Consider the following 15044-nt stretch of genomic DNA (forward strand, 5'->3'; position numbering starts at 1 on the left):
TTAAGGACTTATATGATGAGATCATACCATAGATCATTTACCTTCAGGAGTTGACTGTGTCATACTCTAAGACACGTACTACCTTCATGGGCTCCTGTGATAAAGGGTGGACACATTAGGGGTTCCACAAAGTCATTGTATAAAATAATACTCATTGCTGTGACAAAATACATTAAAAAGGCAACTGAAGGAGGGAAGGATTTACTTAGGTTCATCTGTTGAGGGTGCTGCCCATCAAGTCAAGGAAGTAGAGGCAGCAGGACCTTGAGGTGACTCGTCCCTTTGCATCTGTAGTCAGGAAGTACAGAGGGATGGATGCTGGCACCCAGCTAGCTTTCTCTTTTTATTCAGTCCAGGACTCCAGTCCATAGAATGCTGTGACCTACATTTAAGGTGGATCATGCTACCTTAAATAGCCTAATCTAGAAAATCCCTCACAGATGTGCCCAAGGGAATTGGCTTGTTTTGCTTGTTTCTGTAGTGATTCTAAATTCTACCAAGTCAACAATCAAAATTAACCATAAACATCAACTATAAATCCTATGCACCATAATAATGGTTCCATTAAGCACGTTTTACTGTGGGTTTTCACACAGTCAGCTCTTGAAACATGTGACACAAGAAACCCTTCACATTCAGTTAATGTAGTTTATTTATATTGCACTTCTGGGTGCCTTGTCCCATTAAATTCTCCAAATTGCTTAGTCGTGGTGGGGGATGCATTTATCTGAGCATGGAGAAGCTGGGGGTCAGAGAGTCTGTGCCCTGCCCAAGAGGTTAGACAGAAAATACACAAGCACACACAGACACACAGACACACAGACACACACACACACACACACACACACACACACACTCCAGTTTTGAACCCAAACTTCTGATTAAAAGCAAGCACACTTCCTCCCTCTCTTTCTGTCAAATGGCGTGTCTAAGTATTTCTGAGAGACCGGTCTTGGTTGGTTATTAGAAAAGCAATTCTGTCACTAAGTTCATTTTTACTGAAGTGCAGGAGGCGAACATAATGATTCATTAATTTGTTCAGTAATTATTCAAGGGGGCGCTTGCTGCTGCTGTGTGACAGGCTTGCTCTTTGGTGGCTGAGACCAGCGAAGCTGCTCTCTCTGCTAGAGTGGCATGTCAGCAGTCAGCAGTCAGCTGGCAGCAGCAGCTGAGCCCTGCAGGAGCTGGCAACTCAGAGTGACTGTGACTGGTCTGCAGGTTTGGGAAATCTCTGCAGAGAGCTTTGCAATTTGCAGTGTAAATATGACCAGATGGCATTTAAGTCACCTTTAGGGAGACAGTCTTAGATAAAGGCACTTTCCTCTGAAATGTCTTAGCCCAACCCTGGGAGTGATACAGACATTCCCAAAGGCAGGAAACACAGATGAAGCCACCAACTTCATAGCGAACATCAATCACACACTAGCCCGGAGCTTGGCTTTGGGAAACCTCAGTTGGAGTAATGTACCTGCTGGATGCTTCTGCTCAAGGGTGTTATCCTAGACACATCAAGAAGTTTTAAGGATGACCTCAGGAAAGGAGACACCAGATAACAGCAAACCATTGTGTAGAAACAATCTTAAATTCTCTCTCATGGCCCCAGGCTCGGCTGTCAGTCACTGAGCAAAAGCTGGGAAAGCAGGTGGCCCCAGAGTGGGCCAAGAAGAGGTGGCCTGGAGGAACTCATTGCTGCCAACTTTCTGCAGTGTCCCACTTCATGCCTCGAGGCCATTGGGTTTGGTAATGGTGTTACCCCATCCAAGCCACAGTCTTAGACAGTGAGCAAGAACTGTGTCTCTGGTGAGCCACTTTCTCTCGGACATTTTAGCAGCTCAAATGGAAAACTCTTGGGGACCCAGTTCTTGAAGCCTGGCGAGACAAATCATCAAGTTAAGTGATGCCACCTACATACTTTGTTTCATCTGGAAAGCTTTTCAAGTCTTTTTTTTTTTTTTTTTTTTTTTTTTTTAAGGAGTCAAGCATCTGGCCACCAGATGCCAGTCTCCACTCTCTGAATTATGTTGGCAGTTTAGCCTGGGGGTAATTTAATGGCCAATCCTCACTGAAGTTGGTGCTCTGCAACTTCTAGGCTGAACTTGGATTGTTATGTGGCATTTAAATCTAGGACAATGGCAGCCTTAGGGAAGAGGAGGTAAAGGTGAGCCCAGAAAACTGTCCTGGGAACAAAGTGATCACAGCCAACAAAACTCCTATAATTTTTCATTTAAAACATTGTTCCTAGAGTAAATAAATTGAAATAAGTATATAAAATAAGACCATCTTACAAGTAATAATTTAAAACAACTACCAAATTGCACTCCATTTCAAGACTTTTAACATTTATCAGAAACATATTTGTGTGCAATGAACTGAACTCATCCCAACTGACGTTTTAAACTCAATCAAGTCTTGATAGTTGCCAAATATTGCAGCATCCACTGTTTTGAAGAGCACACGTAAGCTGGAGGAAAGAGTCCAAATTCTCAAAATAATTGCAGAAATTATTTTTGAGAACTTATTCATTCGAAATCAACTTTCTTTCACATGTAACAAAAAACAAACCTGTCACATGTACAGTTCAGAGCTGTAACAACTGTCTACCATTGTAACCCTAACAACCAATCAAGATATTAAATGTTCCAACGACTCCACACTTTTCCTGGAGGTTCCCAGCTTCCAGCCTCTCCCCTACCCCAAGTTCAGTCAACCCATTATATCTGATTGATCAGTGTTTTCTTTCCTACAATTTCATGTCCTTGAGTCATTCCAGTACATTCTCTTTTTTATCTGACTTCTTAGTGCTTTCATTTAATATCTGGGTAACATATGGCAATTATCTGATTTTTCTTCTGAATAGTATTAATTGTAGAGATTTGACACAATTTGTTTATTCATTCAACCATTACTGAAAATCTGGGCTGTTGACAGTGTTCTAGCTGAACAGATATAACATAGATAGATGTAATAAGCATGCTGTAGATGGATATATTTATTTCCAGATTTTTTAAATCATTAACTGGGCTGCTACTAATATCTTTAATTAGCTTCTTACAGATGTATTATTTTAGTTGTTTGCAGTCATGTTATGGTTTGTTTATGAAGTACTACTTCCTACAAGGGCACTAATCCTGCATGAGGGCCTATCCTCACAGCCTCATCTAAACCTAATTATCTCACCAAGATTCTATCTCTAAATTCTATCCCATTGAGAACTAAGGCTTCAACATCAGAGTTTGAGAGAAAATATAATCCAGTCCATATTAGCCTCATAATAGCAAATTACATTATTTTTTTTTGCAAGTTAGTGTATGAGTAAATATACCTTTCTGGAAAAACATCAAGGAGTTACATAAAACTACTTTAATCCCTTTTCTGGAGCAGCCACTGTTGAGCCAAGAAACTCTGAGAGACTCAGTCTCTTAAATTTCTACCACTTCCAAATGCCATCAGCCTGGGGACAAAGAATCTTTTGCATAGACTCATAAAGGTCACACAATACCTGCCTATAGCTGTGTGTGGTGTTTGTCATCTCCATTACCTCACAAAACCTACCAGAAAGCTACATTTCTCTGCTGTGGGATGTTCTGTATGTTGAATGTGTTGCTCTTATTGGTTAATAAATAAAACACTGATTGGCCAGTAGCCAGTCAGGAAGTATAAGCAGGACAAGGAGAGAGGAGAATTCTGGGAAGTGGAAGGCTGAGTCAGAGAGATGCTGCCAGCCGTCGCCATGACAAGCAACATGTAAAGATACCAATAAGCCACAAGCCATGTGGCAACTTATAGATTAATGGGTTTATTTAAGACATAAGAACAGTTAGCAAGAAGCCTGCCACGGCCATATAGTTTGTAAGCAATATAAGTCTCTGTGTGTTTACTTGGTTGGGTCTGAGCAGCTGTAGGACTGGTGGGTGAGAGAGATTTGTCCTGACTATGGGCCAGGCAGGAAAACTCTAGCTACATTTCTCATCAGTGTTTGAGGTTGAATTTATGTTGACAAGTCCCAAGAAAAGAAGTTACCCAAGAAGGCTTCACCACATTCATGCTACCATTATTGTAAGTTTGATAACATTCAAAATAATATACTACCATATACCTCATGTTTTTGGACTGTTAGGTTTTTTTTTTTTTTCTCACAAATGCAGTCTAGTGTTTTGATTTGAAGAATCAAGCTTACACCACAAGATATGAAGTAAACTTAAAGAGCCACTGTTATCAATGAAAATATATGATGTCAAGCTTTAGCTCCTTCTAAAACAAATTTGAACATTTATCCTCTCACAGGTTTATATAACCTTATGTCTTGGCCCTTCATGAACTAAAAGATTCACACTTCATAACCAGGAATAATTTTGTTCATGAAGGCAAAATAAAAGTTGAGCCAAAGATCCTGTCCATCCCCAAAACTAAATCCAAGAAAAAATGTTTTCTTGACTGTCTTCCCATTTCCCCTTTCATTCTGGCAACGGAACGCAATCATTTCATTTTCTCATCATCTATCTCTTCCCTCGTCAGTATTCATAACCCATTAGCATCCTGCCCCTAACATCATATCTGGTAGCACTTAGCAATTGTTTGAAAATATATAAAAACAGGCACTTATACCTAAAATTTGTCTCCTAAATTTGGCCACATTTTTGCAGCCTAACCTTCCAAACAGTCTCCTTGTCTTGGTACACATAATAAATAAAACCCAGATATTATGTGAGGCACCATGGATATCAGAAAATTACAAGAAAGTTTAAAACATGATTCTAGTCCTTGAAAAACATATGCTTTAGGACAGAAAAAAGCACACAAGGAGAGCTATGACATGAAGCAGAAAGTGGTAAGTACCCTCTGAGTGAGATAAATGACCACAGCTTGAAAGAATTGAGTGTCCTTGTAAGCAATTGCTTATTCTGCCAAGAGAGCTACGCAAGCAAGAGTTAGTATCCAAGTATGAAACAAAGCTTTCCTTAATAGCTGAGATGGTGCCCGTTAATACCACCTTTGTGCTGGGAGTAGAGCAGCTCTGAAGATGGTGTAAGAGCACAAGACCTGTGCTTTGACTTAGAAGTAAGCATTGTCTGTCCCTGCTTCCCATTCCAAAATGTGTAAAGACACCAAGCCTAGTTTCTTGATAAACTAGGAACATCAAACACCTAAAACAGAATGAAAGATTGGTGCGGTCATCCTCTGGAAAGATGGCTTTCTTGTACCTATAAGAAAACAAAGTTAAAAGCCTACCTCACCTGGAATGAACGTGACAAGAGGACTGTCTCATCCCCCAAAGAATCACAGTTCCTTGGGGTAGCCATAGAGAAAGAGAATTCATCAGAGGGGCTATGTATCGCCCATTGTGATCCACTCACAATCCTTCTCTGATAGAGAACAACTGGGCAGGAGCAGAAGAATAATGCAAAAAGAAAACGGGCTGAAAATGAGCTGTGAGAAAAGGGGGCAGAACTGCCCTCCCTTTTCTTTGAAAGTTCTTTTCACGGTCATGAAGAGCTTCTCGGAGTGGAGCATGCATTCTGTCAAACAAGTGTTTGTTGAAAAACATGGAGAGTTTTACCTATCAGTAGATTGAACATATCCCTCCTGCATCTGTGTCCTACGGTTTGAATGTGTCCCCCCAAAGGACTGTGTGCTGGAAACTTGCTCCCAGTGTGAGACTGCTGTAGGTGCTGGAACCTTGAAGAGGTGGAGCCATGTGGAAGATAGCTCACTATCTAACTGAGGATATCATCGTCTGGGGAGAGGTAGGTGGTTCCCATTAGAGCCCAGTTAAGTCTCATGAGAATGAGTAATTAGGAAGCAAGTCTATCCTGTGTAACTGATTCCACTTCCATTTGCCTGTCCACTTTTGATTCTCTGCCATGCTGTGGCAAGGACAAGATACCAATATTGTGCTAAATGAGCCCCCCTTGCCACCAGAATCACAAACCAGATGAACCAATTTATAAAGTACCCAAACTTATTCATTATGTTATAGCAACAAAAACCAGACTCATAGACCATGCCTTTGGTAGACTTTTTCACACTGACTCTGAGTATGAGACTGACCTGAATTAATCAGTCATCAGCAACTTACATAAGCAGTCTTGAAGAGACATCTGCTTATTTCTACTTTGAAATCCTCTTAGACTTATATAACTGCCGGAGGGCATATGTAATTGTCTGATGGAGGAGACAGAGGGGCAGAGCCAGTTGCCACAACCAATGACACTGTAAATTCAGTCCCTGCCAGAAAGCTACTGTGTATAAGTTGGCCTCAGCAAAGAACTGCCCAAGCTGTGATGGATAAGATGAGCAAATATAATCCATGGTCTGCATTTTCAGTGACTAAGGTTATGAAGAAGTTAATGTTGCAAATAGTTAATTGTTGTACCCTCCTTGGAGATTTCTGTATTTATTTTACCATATGTCCCTTATCATTGAACATTTCAAGGTTTAGCTTCACAGATCATACCCCAAGGAAACACTGGGATAATAAAAATTATGATAATTCAAGTCCCCCAAGGACTCTGGCTTTATAAATACAACAAAGAAAAGATATTCAAGATCTGATGGTGGAGTATTTGAAAAAAAAAAAAAAGAAGAAGAAATGAACCAACAGTATATGTTTAAAATCCTAAACGCTTGGGAGGACTGTGCTGTAAATGACATATCAATGCCACACCAATGCCACACCAATGCCCCTATGGAGGAGTAGATTTAAGGGAAGATAGTTTAGCTTGAAATATTAAACCTGAGGATTGCACTATTTCCAGGAAGTGAGAGCCAATAGACACCAGAAAAGAACCATGCCACACATCCCATGGTGGGATGCTACTGTCCATTCTAAACAGTGAATAATTGACTAGGGAAAACAATTCTGCATAAGGATGCCTCAGAGTGATTAATCTGACCACATATTCTGAGGCCAGGGATGGGAGAGTGCCTTCTCAAGGCTGAGAGCAGAGTTGAACTGTAACTCAAATGTTGATTCTTAGGTCACCTTACCATACTCCTCAAGAGACATTTAGCCATTAATTGGATATTTGCTCACTGGAGGGCAGCCAAGCAAACTGACAGCCTAAATGAAATCAGGTTTCTTAAAGAACAGATGCAAAAGCCAGACTCATTAGACTTGAGGAAAGATGTGGTTGGTGGGAAGAGAAGGCTAAGAGTTACTTTAGTGTATTTGAAAGCTCTTCATATGTGGGAAAGAGGGCAGGCATATTTGATGCTGCTTGGAGAAATGTATTGATGCTTTGTGACATCATGACTCCTTTCTCTGAGAAAAGTTAAATAGAAATAATGTGGACACTTGCCAAGACTGTGCTGATGATCATGAATAGAGTGAATGGATTAATTAGAATATCCTCAAGCTTTCTTCCCAAAATGTTGTCTTACAGCCTACAAAACAATTTTTATCTACTCTTAATCTATTGTTTTGACTCTACAATAAGCTGATCTGTTGTTACCCTTAGTCACCAGTGAATAGGTGACTTCACATTAGTTCTCTCTGACAGTCAGGTTTCCATTCCTGTAACAAAGTACCTAAGTTAATAAACTTATAAAAATAATAGGTTATTTTGTGTCAGAGTTTTGGAAGTTTCCCTCCATGCCTGATTGGCACAATTTTGGGGAGGCCCTCGGCAAGATAGGAGGCACATGTAGTATAACAGAACTGTTCACTTCATAGCTAAGAAGTGAAGTCAGAGAGGAAGGTCTAGATACCATAGCTTCCTTAAGGGAGGGGCAGGGGAGGACCCGCCATCAAAACCCTAAAGTTCGCACATGAGGCTCCACCCTGTAAAGATCCCACCATCACCCTATAGTAGTATCTTGAGGATAAATGTAGCAAGTAAGTCTTTTGGAGTCATTCCAGATTTAAACCACAGCACTCATCAAGATCAAAATCCACAAAGGGAGAGTGAGAGTCTGCAAACCCCAGAAATGACTGTGGCCCCTTCTGTGTCCCCAGTGCCCAAGAGAAGAGAGCATTATGTCAGCCTCCGTGTATAGCCTGACATGGAGGAGGGGCCACACCTCCAGAGAGTCTACACCTTGACACTGGGACTGGTTTTTCTCCACCACTCTAAACACAGATTGTGTAGCTCATCTCTGATTTCTAAACTTAACATCTTCCCAAGGGATGAGAGCACTTCCTGACAAGATCTATACCTCCCCCCAGCCTTTTTCTTCATGTCATGTGTGATTGATAGAACTCAGCAGAGATTTATTAGGAAATCCAGGTGAAGCCACTGGGTTTCAAGATATAACTTGAAACTTAGCTGGCTGCAGCACGCAAGCTGAAAATAATCAAAGTTAGCCATAATAGCTCAAAGCTTAATACATGAAAAACGACTGAACGTTATAATCACATTCAGAGAGGGGCAGGCATGCTTTCTAAGTTAAAAACAACCTGCTGTGTTTTAGAAAAGCTTTCAGAAGAAACCAGAACTTATGTCAAATACCTGCCCAGCAATCAGGCTAAGGGGATGGATGACCTAGAAAGGTTCTCTTCACTTGCCCTGGAGAAATCTTTTCAGCAGCATATAAGAGTTTAGACAGATTGGTCAAACCAGACACTCTAGCTGCAAATCCCTAGCTCTGTGACCACGAGCTAGTCACTCAGGCTCTCTGTGCTTCAAGTTGTCCAACCATAGAAGGATTATATTAGTAGACTGTTGAGAGAATAAAATGGATTAATAAAATTAAAGATAGATAGATAGGTGATAGACATAATAAATGAATAGATACAAGTAAATATACATAATAGATAAATTGATATATAATAAGCCGGGCGGTGATGGCGTACGCCTTTAATCCCAGCACTCAGGAGGCAGAGCCAGGCGGATCTCTGTGAGTTCGAGGCCAACCTGGTCTACAGAGCGAGTTCCAGGAAAGGCGCAAAGCTACACAAGAGAAACCCTGTCTCAGAAAAAAAAATTGATATATAATAGATGATAGATTAGACAAGAGAAAACTTTTGGAAAAGTTGCTCATTTTTATTATTATTATTATTATTATTATTATTATTGTTGTTATGTAGATTATGGTTATGGTTTCATAGGTATACACCTTCCTCCAACCTCATCAAGATGTATATATTAAATATGTCTAGAATTCTGTCTGATAACTACATTTAGATCAAGGGCCTTACTTCTTGCATGTCAATTTCTCTCCACACATTTTGTTTGGTTCATGTTTTAATCTAGAAATCTAGACACTTAAACAGAAATCTATAAACAAAATTGACAATTCCTTCCCCACTTCTTTTTCTCTATGTCTCTGTCTTTGAATGTGTGTGTCTGTCTTTCTCTGTCTCTCTGTCTCTGTCTCTGTCTCTGTCTCTCTCTCTCACACACACACACACACACACGCACGCACGCACGCACGCACGCATGCGCGCGCACACACCATACAAAAAGTACAGCAGCAATAGGATAACCACTATTCTCATTCACAAAAGGATGAGATCAGAGGCAGCAATTAATGATCCCTAGTTTATCCAGGCAGCTAGTATGGGCCCTGCCCCTTCATGGGCCAAAGAGAGTCTTGGATCTGCCCATGGGGAAATTCTTATGTTCATTGCTCTCTTCTGCTATCATCACTTCCTCCTGATGGCCCCCTAATTTCAGTTTTTCCCTTGGTCAGAGAGGTGAGTATTGGGGAGTGTGCTTTCACATAAGCATGCATTTCACATCTTGCCAGTAAAATAAGTTGTTTTCACCCTTGAAAGACATTCTGAGTACAGACTTACAGAATTGCAAGCAATATAATTTGGTAACAGGCATTTTAGCCCATCAAGATATTGATAGGCTCTTTCAAATCATAAAATGGGGTCCCTTCAGGCTATCCCCCTTTCCCCTTTCACTGGGATTTAAAACTTGACCATTCCTTTTCTGGCATAGTCTCATTCTCAAAACACCTTGCCAACTGCAACCAACAGTGGCCGCCACATGACATGTGTCTTTCCCCATCCCTTTCCTCTAGAGCTATAATATTACCTTTCAAGTTACTGTTGCTATCAAGATCACCAAAGGTTTTGCCACTTCAGGCATGGGTTGTTGCCTTTCCAGCCCCACATCCAGCCCCTCACACTCACCTATTGCCATCTAATAACACTGGGTTAAGAGTTTTGATAGAGCAGCATCCATGTCTATCACCAATTTTGGCATTGATCAGGATGGTCATGCTAGCTTCTGTGATAAACATCGTAAGAGGACTTACTAAATTCCTAACACATAGAAAGGCACCTGATTAATATCTATTAAATAAATGCTTTATGATATGCATATATGCAAATACATTGTTTTTGAAACATTTGTATTTACAGTTTTATAATTACACTTTTTAAAAATAAGGCCACACATTCAGGATTACAGGGAATGTGGCTCCAGCCTATGAGTTCAGTTCCCCACACTGTCCACCATCCCTGGAGACCATTCCTCAGCAGAAACCCAAGCAAAGGAGGAGGCCCCCATCATTCCTCTGCTTCTCAGCATAGAAAACTTAAAGCCTGTTCACTTGCTTGTAGGCTTAGGTCATTTCTATTAGTACTTATTATTTATAGTATAAAATATTTTTAAAGCTACCTATTGTGTAATAGTTACTTGAATGAACTCTAAAATACAAGGGAGGGATTGATAGCCTTTGAAATAATGATGTTCTATCCCAGAACTTTTTTTTGCATAATTCTGTGCAGTGAGCATATTTTGTGGAATGTGTCCATGCCGATGTTTCCAGTCATTCTTCAATGGTTTATTTGTCTAACTGATGTTTTCTATTCATTGAGGGGATTTTATTGCACAGCTATTCATTATTTATCAAAGCCATACATTGGTCTATTTTGATTTCTACAGAAACTGGGACCCACTGACTGTTTTGAAGGAGATTGTGCATACAAATCAAAATTGACACAAACTGTTGATTGATATAAACATAAGCATTACTCCATTCAGTATTTACTGAGCACAGGTTACTTAACAGGCACTAAGAAAGATGTATTTTGATGTATATAATAAAATATTTTTAAATCAACATTTAAAGAATGCTTTAAAAGTTAGCTATAATTTTAACTCGTGTGTGTGTATGTGTGTGTGTGTGTGTGTGTGTGTGTGTGTGTGTGTGTGTGTGTGTGTGTTGACAGTGGGAAGAAATGGATAGTAAAATGTACAACACATTCACCAATTAAAATGCCAGAAGATTTATTCTGATTACAGGCTAAAATATTAGAAGATTTATTCAATTACATAGACATAATTTGCAAAGTATGTGTCCTTCCTAGATTTATGATACACATGTGGAATAATGCTTAAACAAGACCAGTGCAAAAAACATCATTTTAAGTTTTTCCCTGTTTCAGGAAAACATTGGGTGCAACAATTAAGGACAAGTCACAGAGAAACAATCCTGCTAACAAAAGTGATGTGTGGACACGATTCCACTGGTTTAGCCCCCTTTCCTAAGTTTGCTGTATAAACTTCCCCGAGTGCTTTCGTTGCTTCAGGGAAATGATGCCAGTCGGTCTCTAGACACCACTTTAAAGGCTACAGCAATTCGAAGAATCCACGTGGTGCAAACAGCAATGGATGCAGAGGGATGGAAAAATCCTCTGGATACCTGAGACCCTCACTTTGCATCTGCCTCCATCTGGGGTTTGCAGAAGAACCTTGCCCACTCCTCCTCATGACTAACGAGTGTATATAGTAAACTCTTTGAAATGTGAGTATTATGGGAAGGATCGCAGTTGCTTTAAATTATAGAAGTTGGCAAGTGCCTGGGAGAAGGAGTGGGAGGCTGTTTAAACTGAGAAAGACGGTTGCAGAACTTCATCCGACAGCATGAGCTCCGAGCTTCGCACACATCCTCTACTTTCCACCAACAGACTTCTCTGCATTGTTGTGGAGCAGCTTCAATAGTGAGCACAATTCTGCTCTGAATACTTTTTAATGGTTTCTAAATTCATGGGAAAACCAAAGCAAAGAAGGCTCATGTTTGGGGGAGAAGTCTGAACCCAGCAATGCCCAGGAAAGGTAAGCTATGGTTTTCACTACAGTTTTTCTCTTTTCCTCTTCTGTTTAGACTTTATCAAAATACTTGCAGGAAGAACCACAGACAGCTACTTGTAAGGAGATGGGGGGATGTGTGGATAGAGTGTCAACAAATGATAAATCAGAGGATGGAAAGCCTCAGCAGCGGTCTCTTTCCTACTTTCTATTCCGCTTGATGTGATAAGCGTCTTTGTATGGAAATGCTGTTTCTCTTAGAAAAGGTGGGAGGGCTTCTCTGAAACCCCCGGATTTTCAGCATAGGCTGTCCAGTGGGCAGTGGGCTAATGTACAGTCAAGATCTCAGTATCTGTTTGTATGCAACTTCCCTCCCAGAGCTGAGCGTCTTAGAACTCAGGAAACCTTCTCATAGATGGTGGTAACATTCTAAAATGTCTCTCGGTTGTGGTTACTGTAACTGTTTTATGGAATACGTTTTCTACATTTAAGGATACCATTTGACTGTTTCTTGTAAGAAGCCGGGAATATATTACTAATATTAACTTTATCTCCCTAGAGGGGAAAAAATAAACAAAAGAAAACAGTTGACCGTGACATGGCATTTTTAGCTTAAGTCAAAGTCGGCTGAGGGTGGTGTTATCTGCGCACGGTGACTGACTTTTCAAGTGTGCCTTCGGATAGCTCTCGGGGTTTTTTTCTATGCATTGGTTTTCTGTGAAGCATCTTGGGGTGGAGGGTTATGAACTTTCTGTGCATCTTTCTATTTCCTGGAGAAACACTCTGTTGTCAGTGAGTTCCTGTTTTTCAAGGCAGAATTCCAGGTGCAATCCCCCCCACTCCCCACGCCCCAGATATTCACTGAGATCAGAAGATGGACCCTGCAGGCTAAAAGTTTCAGCAGAGCCCTGCGTTGACTGCTCCATGCGCACACATATGTATGCGCTCTCGGGTAGAGGTTAAAGAACTGTGGGTTTGAGTGAGCTTCGGTGGTTGGAATATGGAAGTAACCTCAGTCTGCAAGACCCTCTGGTGTAGAAAGATTAGCAATCAAGGCAGTAAGGCCTGGGAGAGAACAGGAGCTATTGCGGCAGTCACTGTCTCCGGCTAAGAAAGCCTCTACCTTCTTGTTGTTTTTTCCTCCTCTGTCAAAGTCTAGTTACATAATGAGGGCTGCTCTGGCTTCCCTTGCCTTGAGGTCTTATTGATTAAGGTCAGAGTAAAGGCATTACTGTATAAAAGCAAGGAAGTGACTATTAGCTCCTGGCAAGGTGGTAAAGGAACACCATTTGTTAGCTACCTCCCCTTACCCATGACTGCTAATGGGGTAAGTAGCCCGTGTCTGGCAATCCATAGACTTCTCTATTCCTTATCTCCCTGCTTTCTTTTTCTCCCTCTACGCTACCCACACCAGCCTACTGACCACTACCAGGGAGCAGGAGGTCAGACAGGCAAACCTATCACCTCCGCCTCTTTCCCAGTCCTTCCGGCCCACCCCTGGACAGTAGAGGAAGCCCCCACCCTATCTGGAGGGGGTCTCCAGTACCCCACCCATGACCTCATCGCAGGCAGCTAGAGAGCTGGATGGCCAGCGCTTGTATGGCGCCTGAGTGGGCCCTGGGGATGGGTGCGGCCTAAAAATGCGCAGTATGGCATGACGTGGTTTCCCATCACGGGCTCCCACAGAGGCCCGCTGCGTCTCTGGAAGTCAAACTTGCCAGGCCCCACCCCAGAGCCCAAGAAGCACACACACACACACACACACACACACACACACACACACACACACACACACCACACTCTCCCCCCAGCCCCCGCCCCCTGCCTCCCACCCCCTACCCCAAGAAAATGAAAACAAAATCAATAAGGGTTGCTAACAAAAATCCCCAAGCCAGCTGACTCATCTGAGGCTCAGTCACGTGGCTTTGTAATAAGACGTGGACAGTGCCTTGGAAGCAACCAGTCAGGGCAGTCTCCAAAGGGGTCCTGAGGAGAGAGACCCAAGGTGACCTAACTATGTCCTTGCTAGAGAATCTAGGAGAGAGAAGCAGCCTCATCCAGGAATGGGGAGAGGAGAATGTTAACTACTGAACTGCCGGGGAAGACCGTGGCTACCTGTCTGACCTGCTTTTGTGTGAACCAGGCTTAGCCAAGATTGTGGCCTATAGAATGGGTCTCAAGTCAGTAGTCCAGACGTGATAAGCCAGGCTTAGGGGTCAAAGATCCGAGGGCCCCAGAAGTAATTCCATCTTGTTCAGCAAGTCTTTCCGGAGGGCCCCACTGTGTGCCAGGCACTGTAGCAATGTGTTTTAAAAGCAATGGTAACATTAGCAGCAGTGCAGACAATACAAGGACACTAAGAAATGCCTTGTACCACAGTCGGCTTCAGTCTGAGAGAGAGTTCTATGGAGTGGCCTTTGAACTAGACTTCGGAGGTTGAACCCCTTACCACAAGAAATCCAAAGACAGAGGTATAAAGATCACCTCAGCTCTCCAGTGGGGACAGATTTGGGTTGTGAATCTGTTTCCCAAAGCCAGTTCCAAGGCAACTGGCTTCATGGCTATAATACATGGTTCAACGTATTGCTTGGTCAAGCAGCTTTGGGAAAGTGGAAAGCTATGCATCACAGTGAAGCGGGGCATTGGGTTCCAACTTTGTAGATGTCGGGCATCAAATCCCAGCCTTCACCCTGATGTATGAACTTGAAGCTATTCAAATGACAGGGTTTTCACTCCTTAGATGAGAAGAGCAAATATATCCATCTTCTGAGGGCATTCTGAGGACTGCCTTGGAGAGTCTGTGTGAGGGTCTATCTCAGAGTACCTGTCATGGCAGCTTGATAATATCAGCTCTCATCAGCAACTCAGGCTGGTTTTACTGCGGGACCTCTTCCCATTTTAGCTGGTTAACGTGTCTTCTGGCTCTCCGTGAGTGGGATCATTAGGACATAATGTTTTCCAAAGTCATTAGACCGAGAAGCTTTTTTTTTTCTTTTTTTGGAAAAACAAATGAATGCATGTTGAAAAACCAGTGAGCTGAGAACAAGTGTCCTTAAGTTG

The 15044-nt window shown here is 41.9% G+C and overlaps 1 protein-coding gene across 2 annotated transcripts in view; it reads left to right on the forward strand.

Moving 5' to 3' along the window:
• The first annotated feature begins 11447 nt into the window (after window positions 1-11447).
• C1qtnf7 (C1q and TNF related 7) overlaps window positions 11448-15044 on the forward strand; it is a 103109-nt gene continuing 99512 nt past the window's right edge. Inside the window, exon 1 of one of the 2 annotated variants that reach the window (XM_076546228.1) lies at window positions 11448-11700. Coding sequence is in view for 1 of the 2 variants with exons in the window: in XM_006995395.4 (XP_006995457.1) it covers window positions 11999-12011 (13 nt within the window). In the remaining variant the exon portion in view is untranslated. Of the gene's footprint in view, window positions 12012-15044 lie in introns of both variants that reach the window. The other variant, XM_006995395.4, reaches the window with a different exon arrangement.

The sequence above is a fragment of the Peromyscus maniculatus genome, chromosome 10, assembly GCF_049852395.1.
Source record: "Peromyscus maniculatus bairdii isolate BWxNUB_F1_BW_parent chromosome 10, HU_Pman_BW_mat_3.1, whole genome shotgun sequence".
Taxonomy (NCBI): domain Eukaryota; kingdom Metazoa; phylum Chordata; class Mammalia; order Rodentia; family Cricetidae; genus Peromyscus; species Peromyscus maniculatus.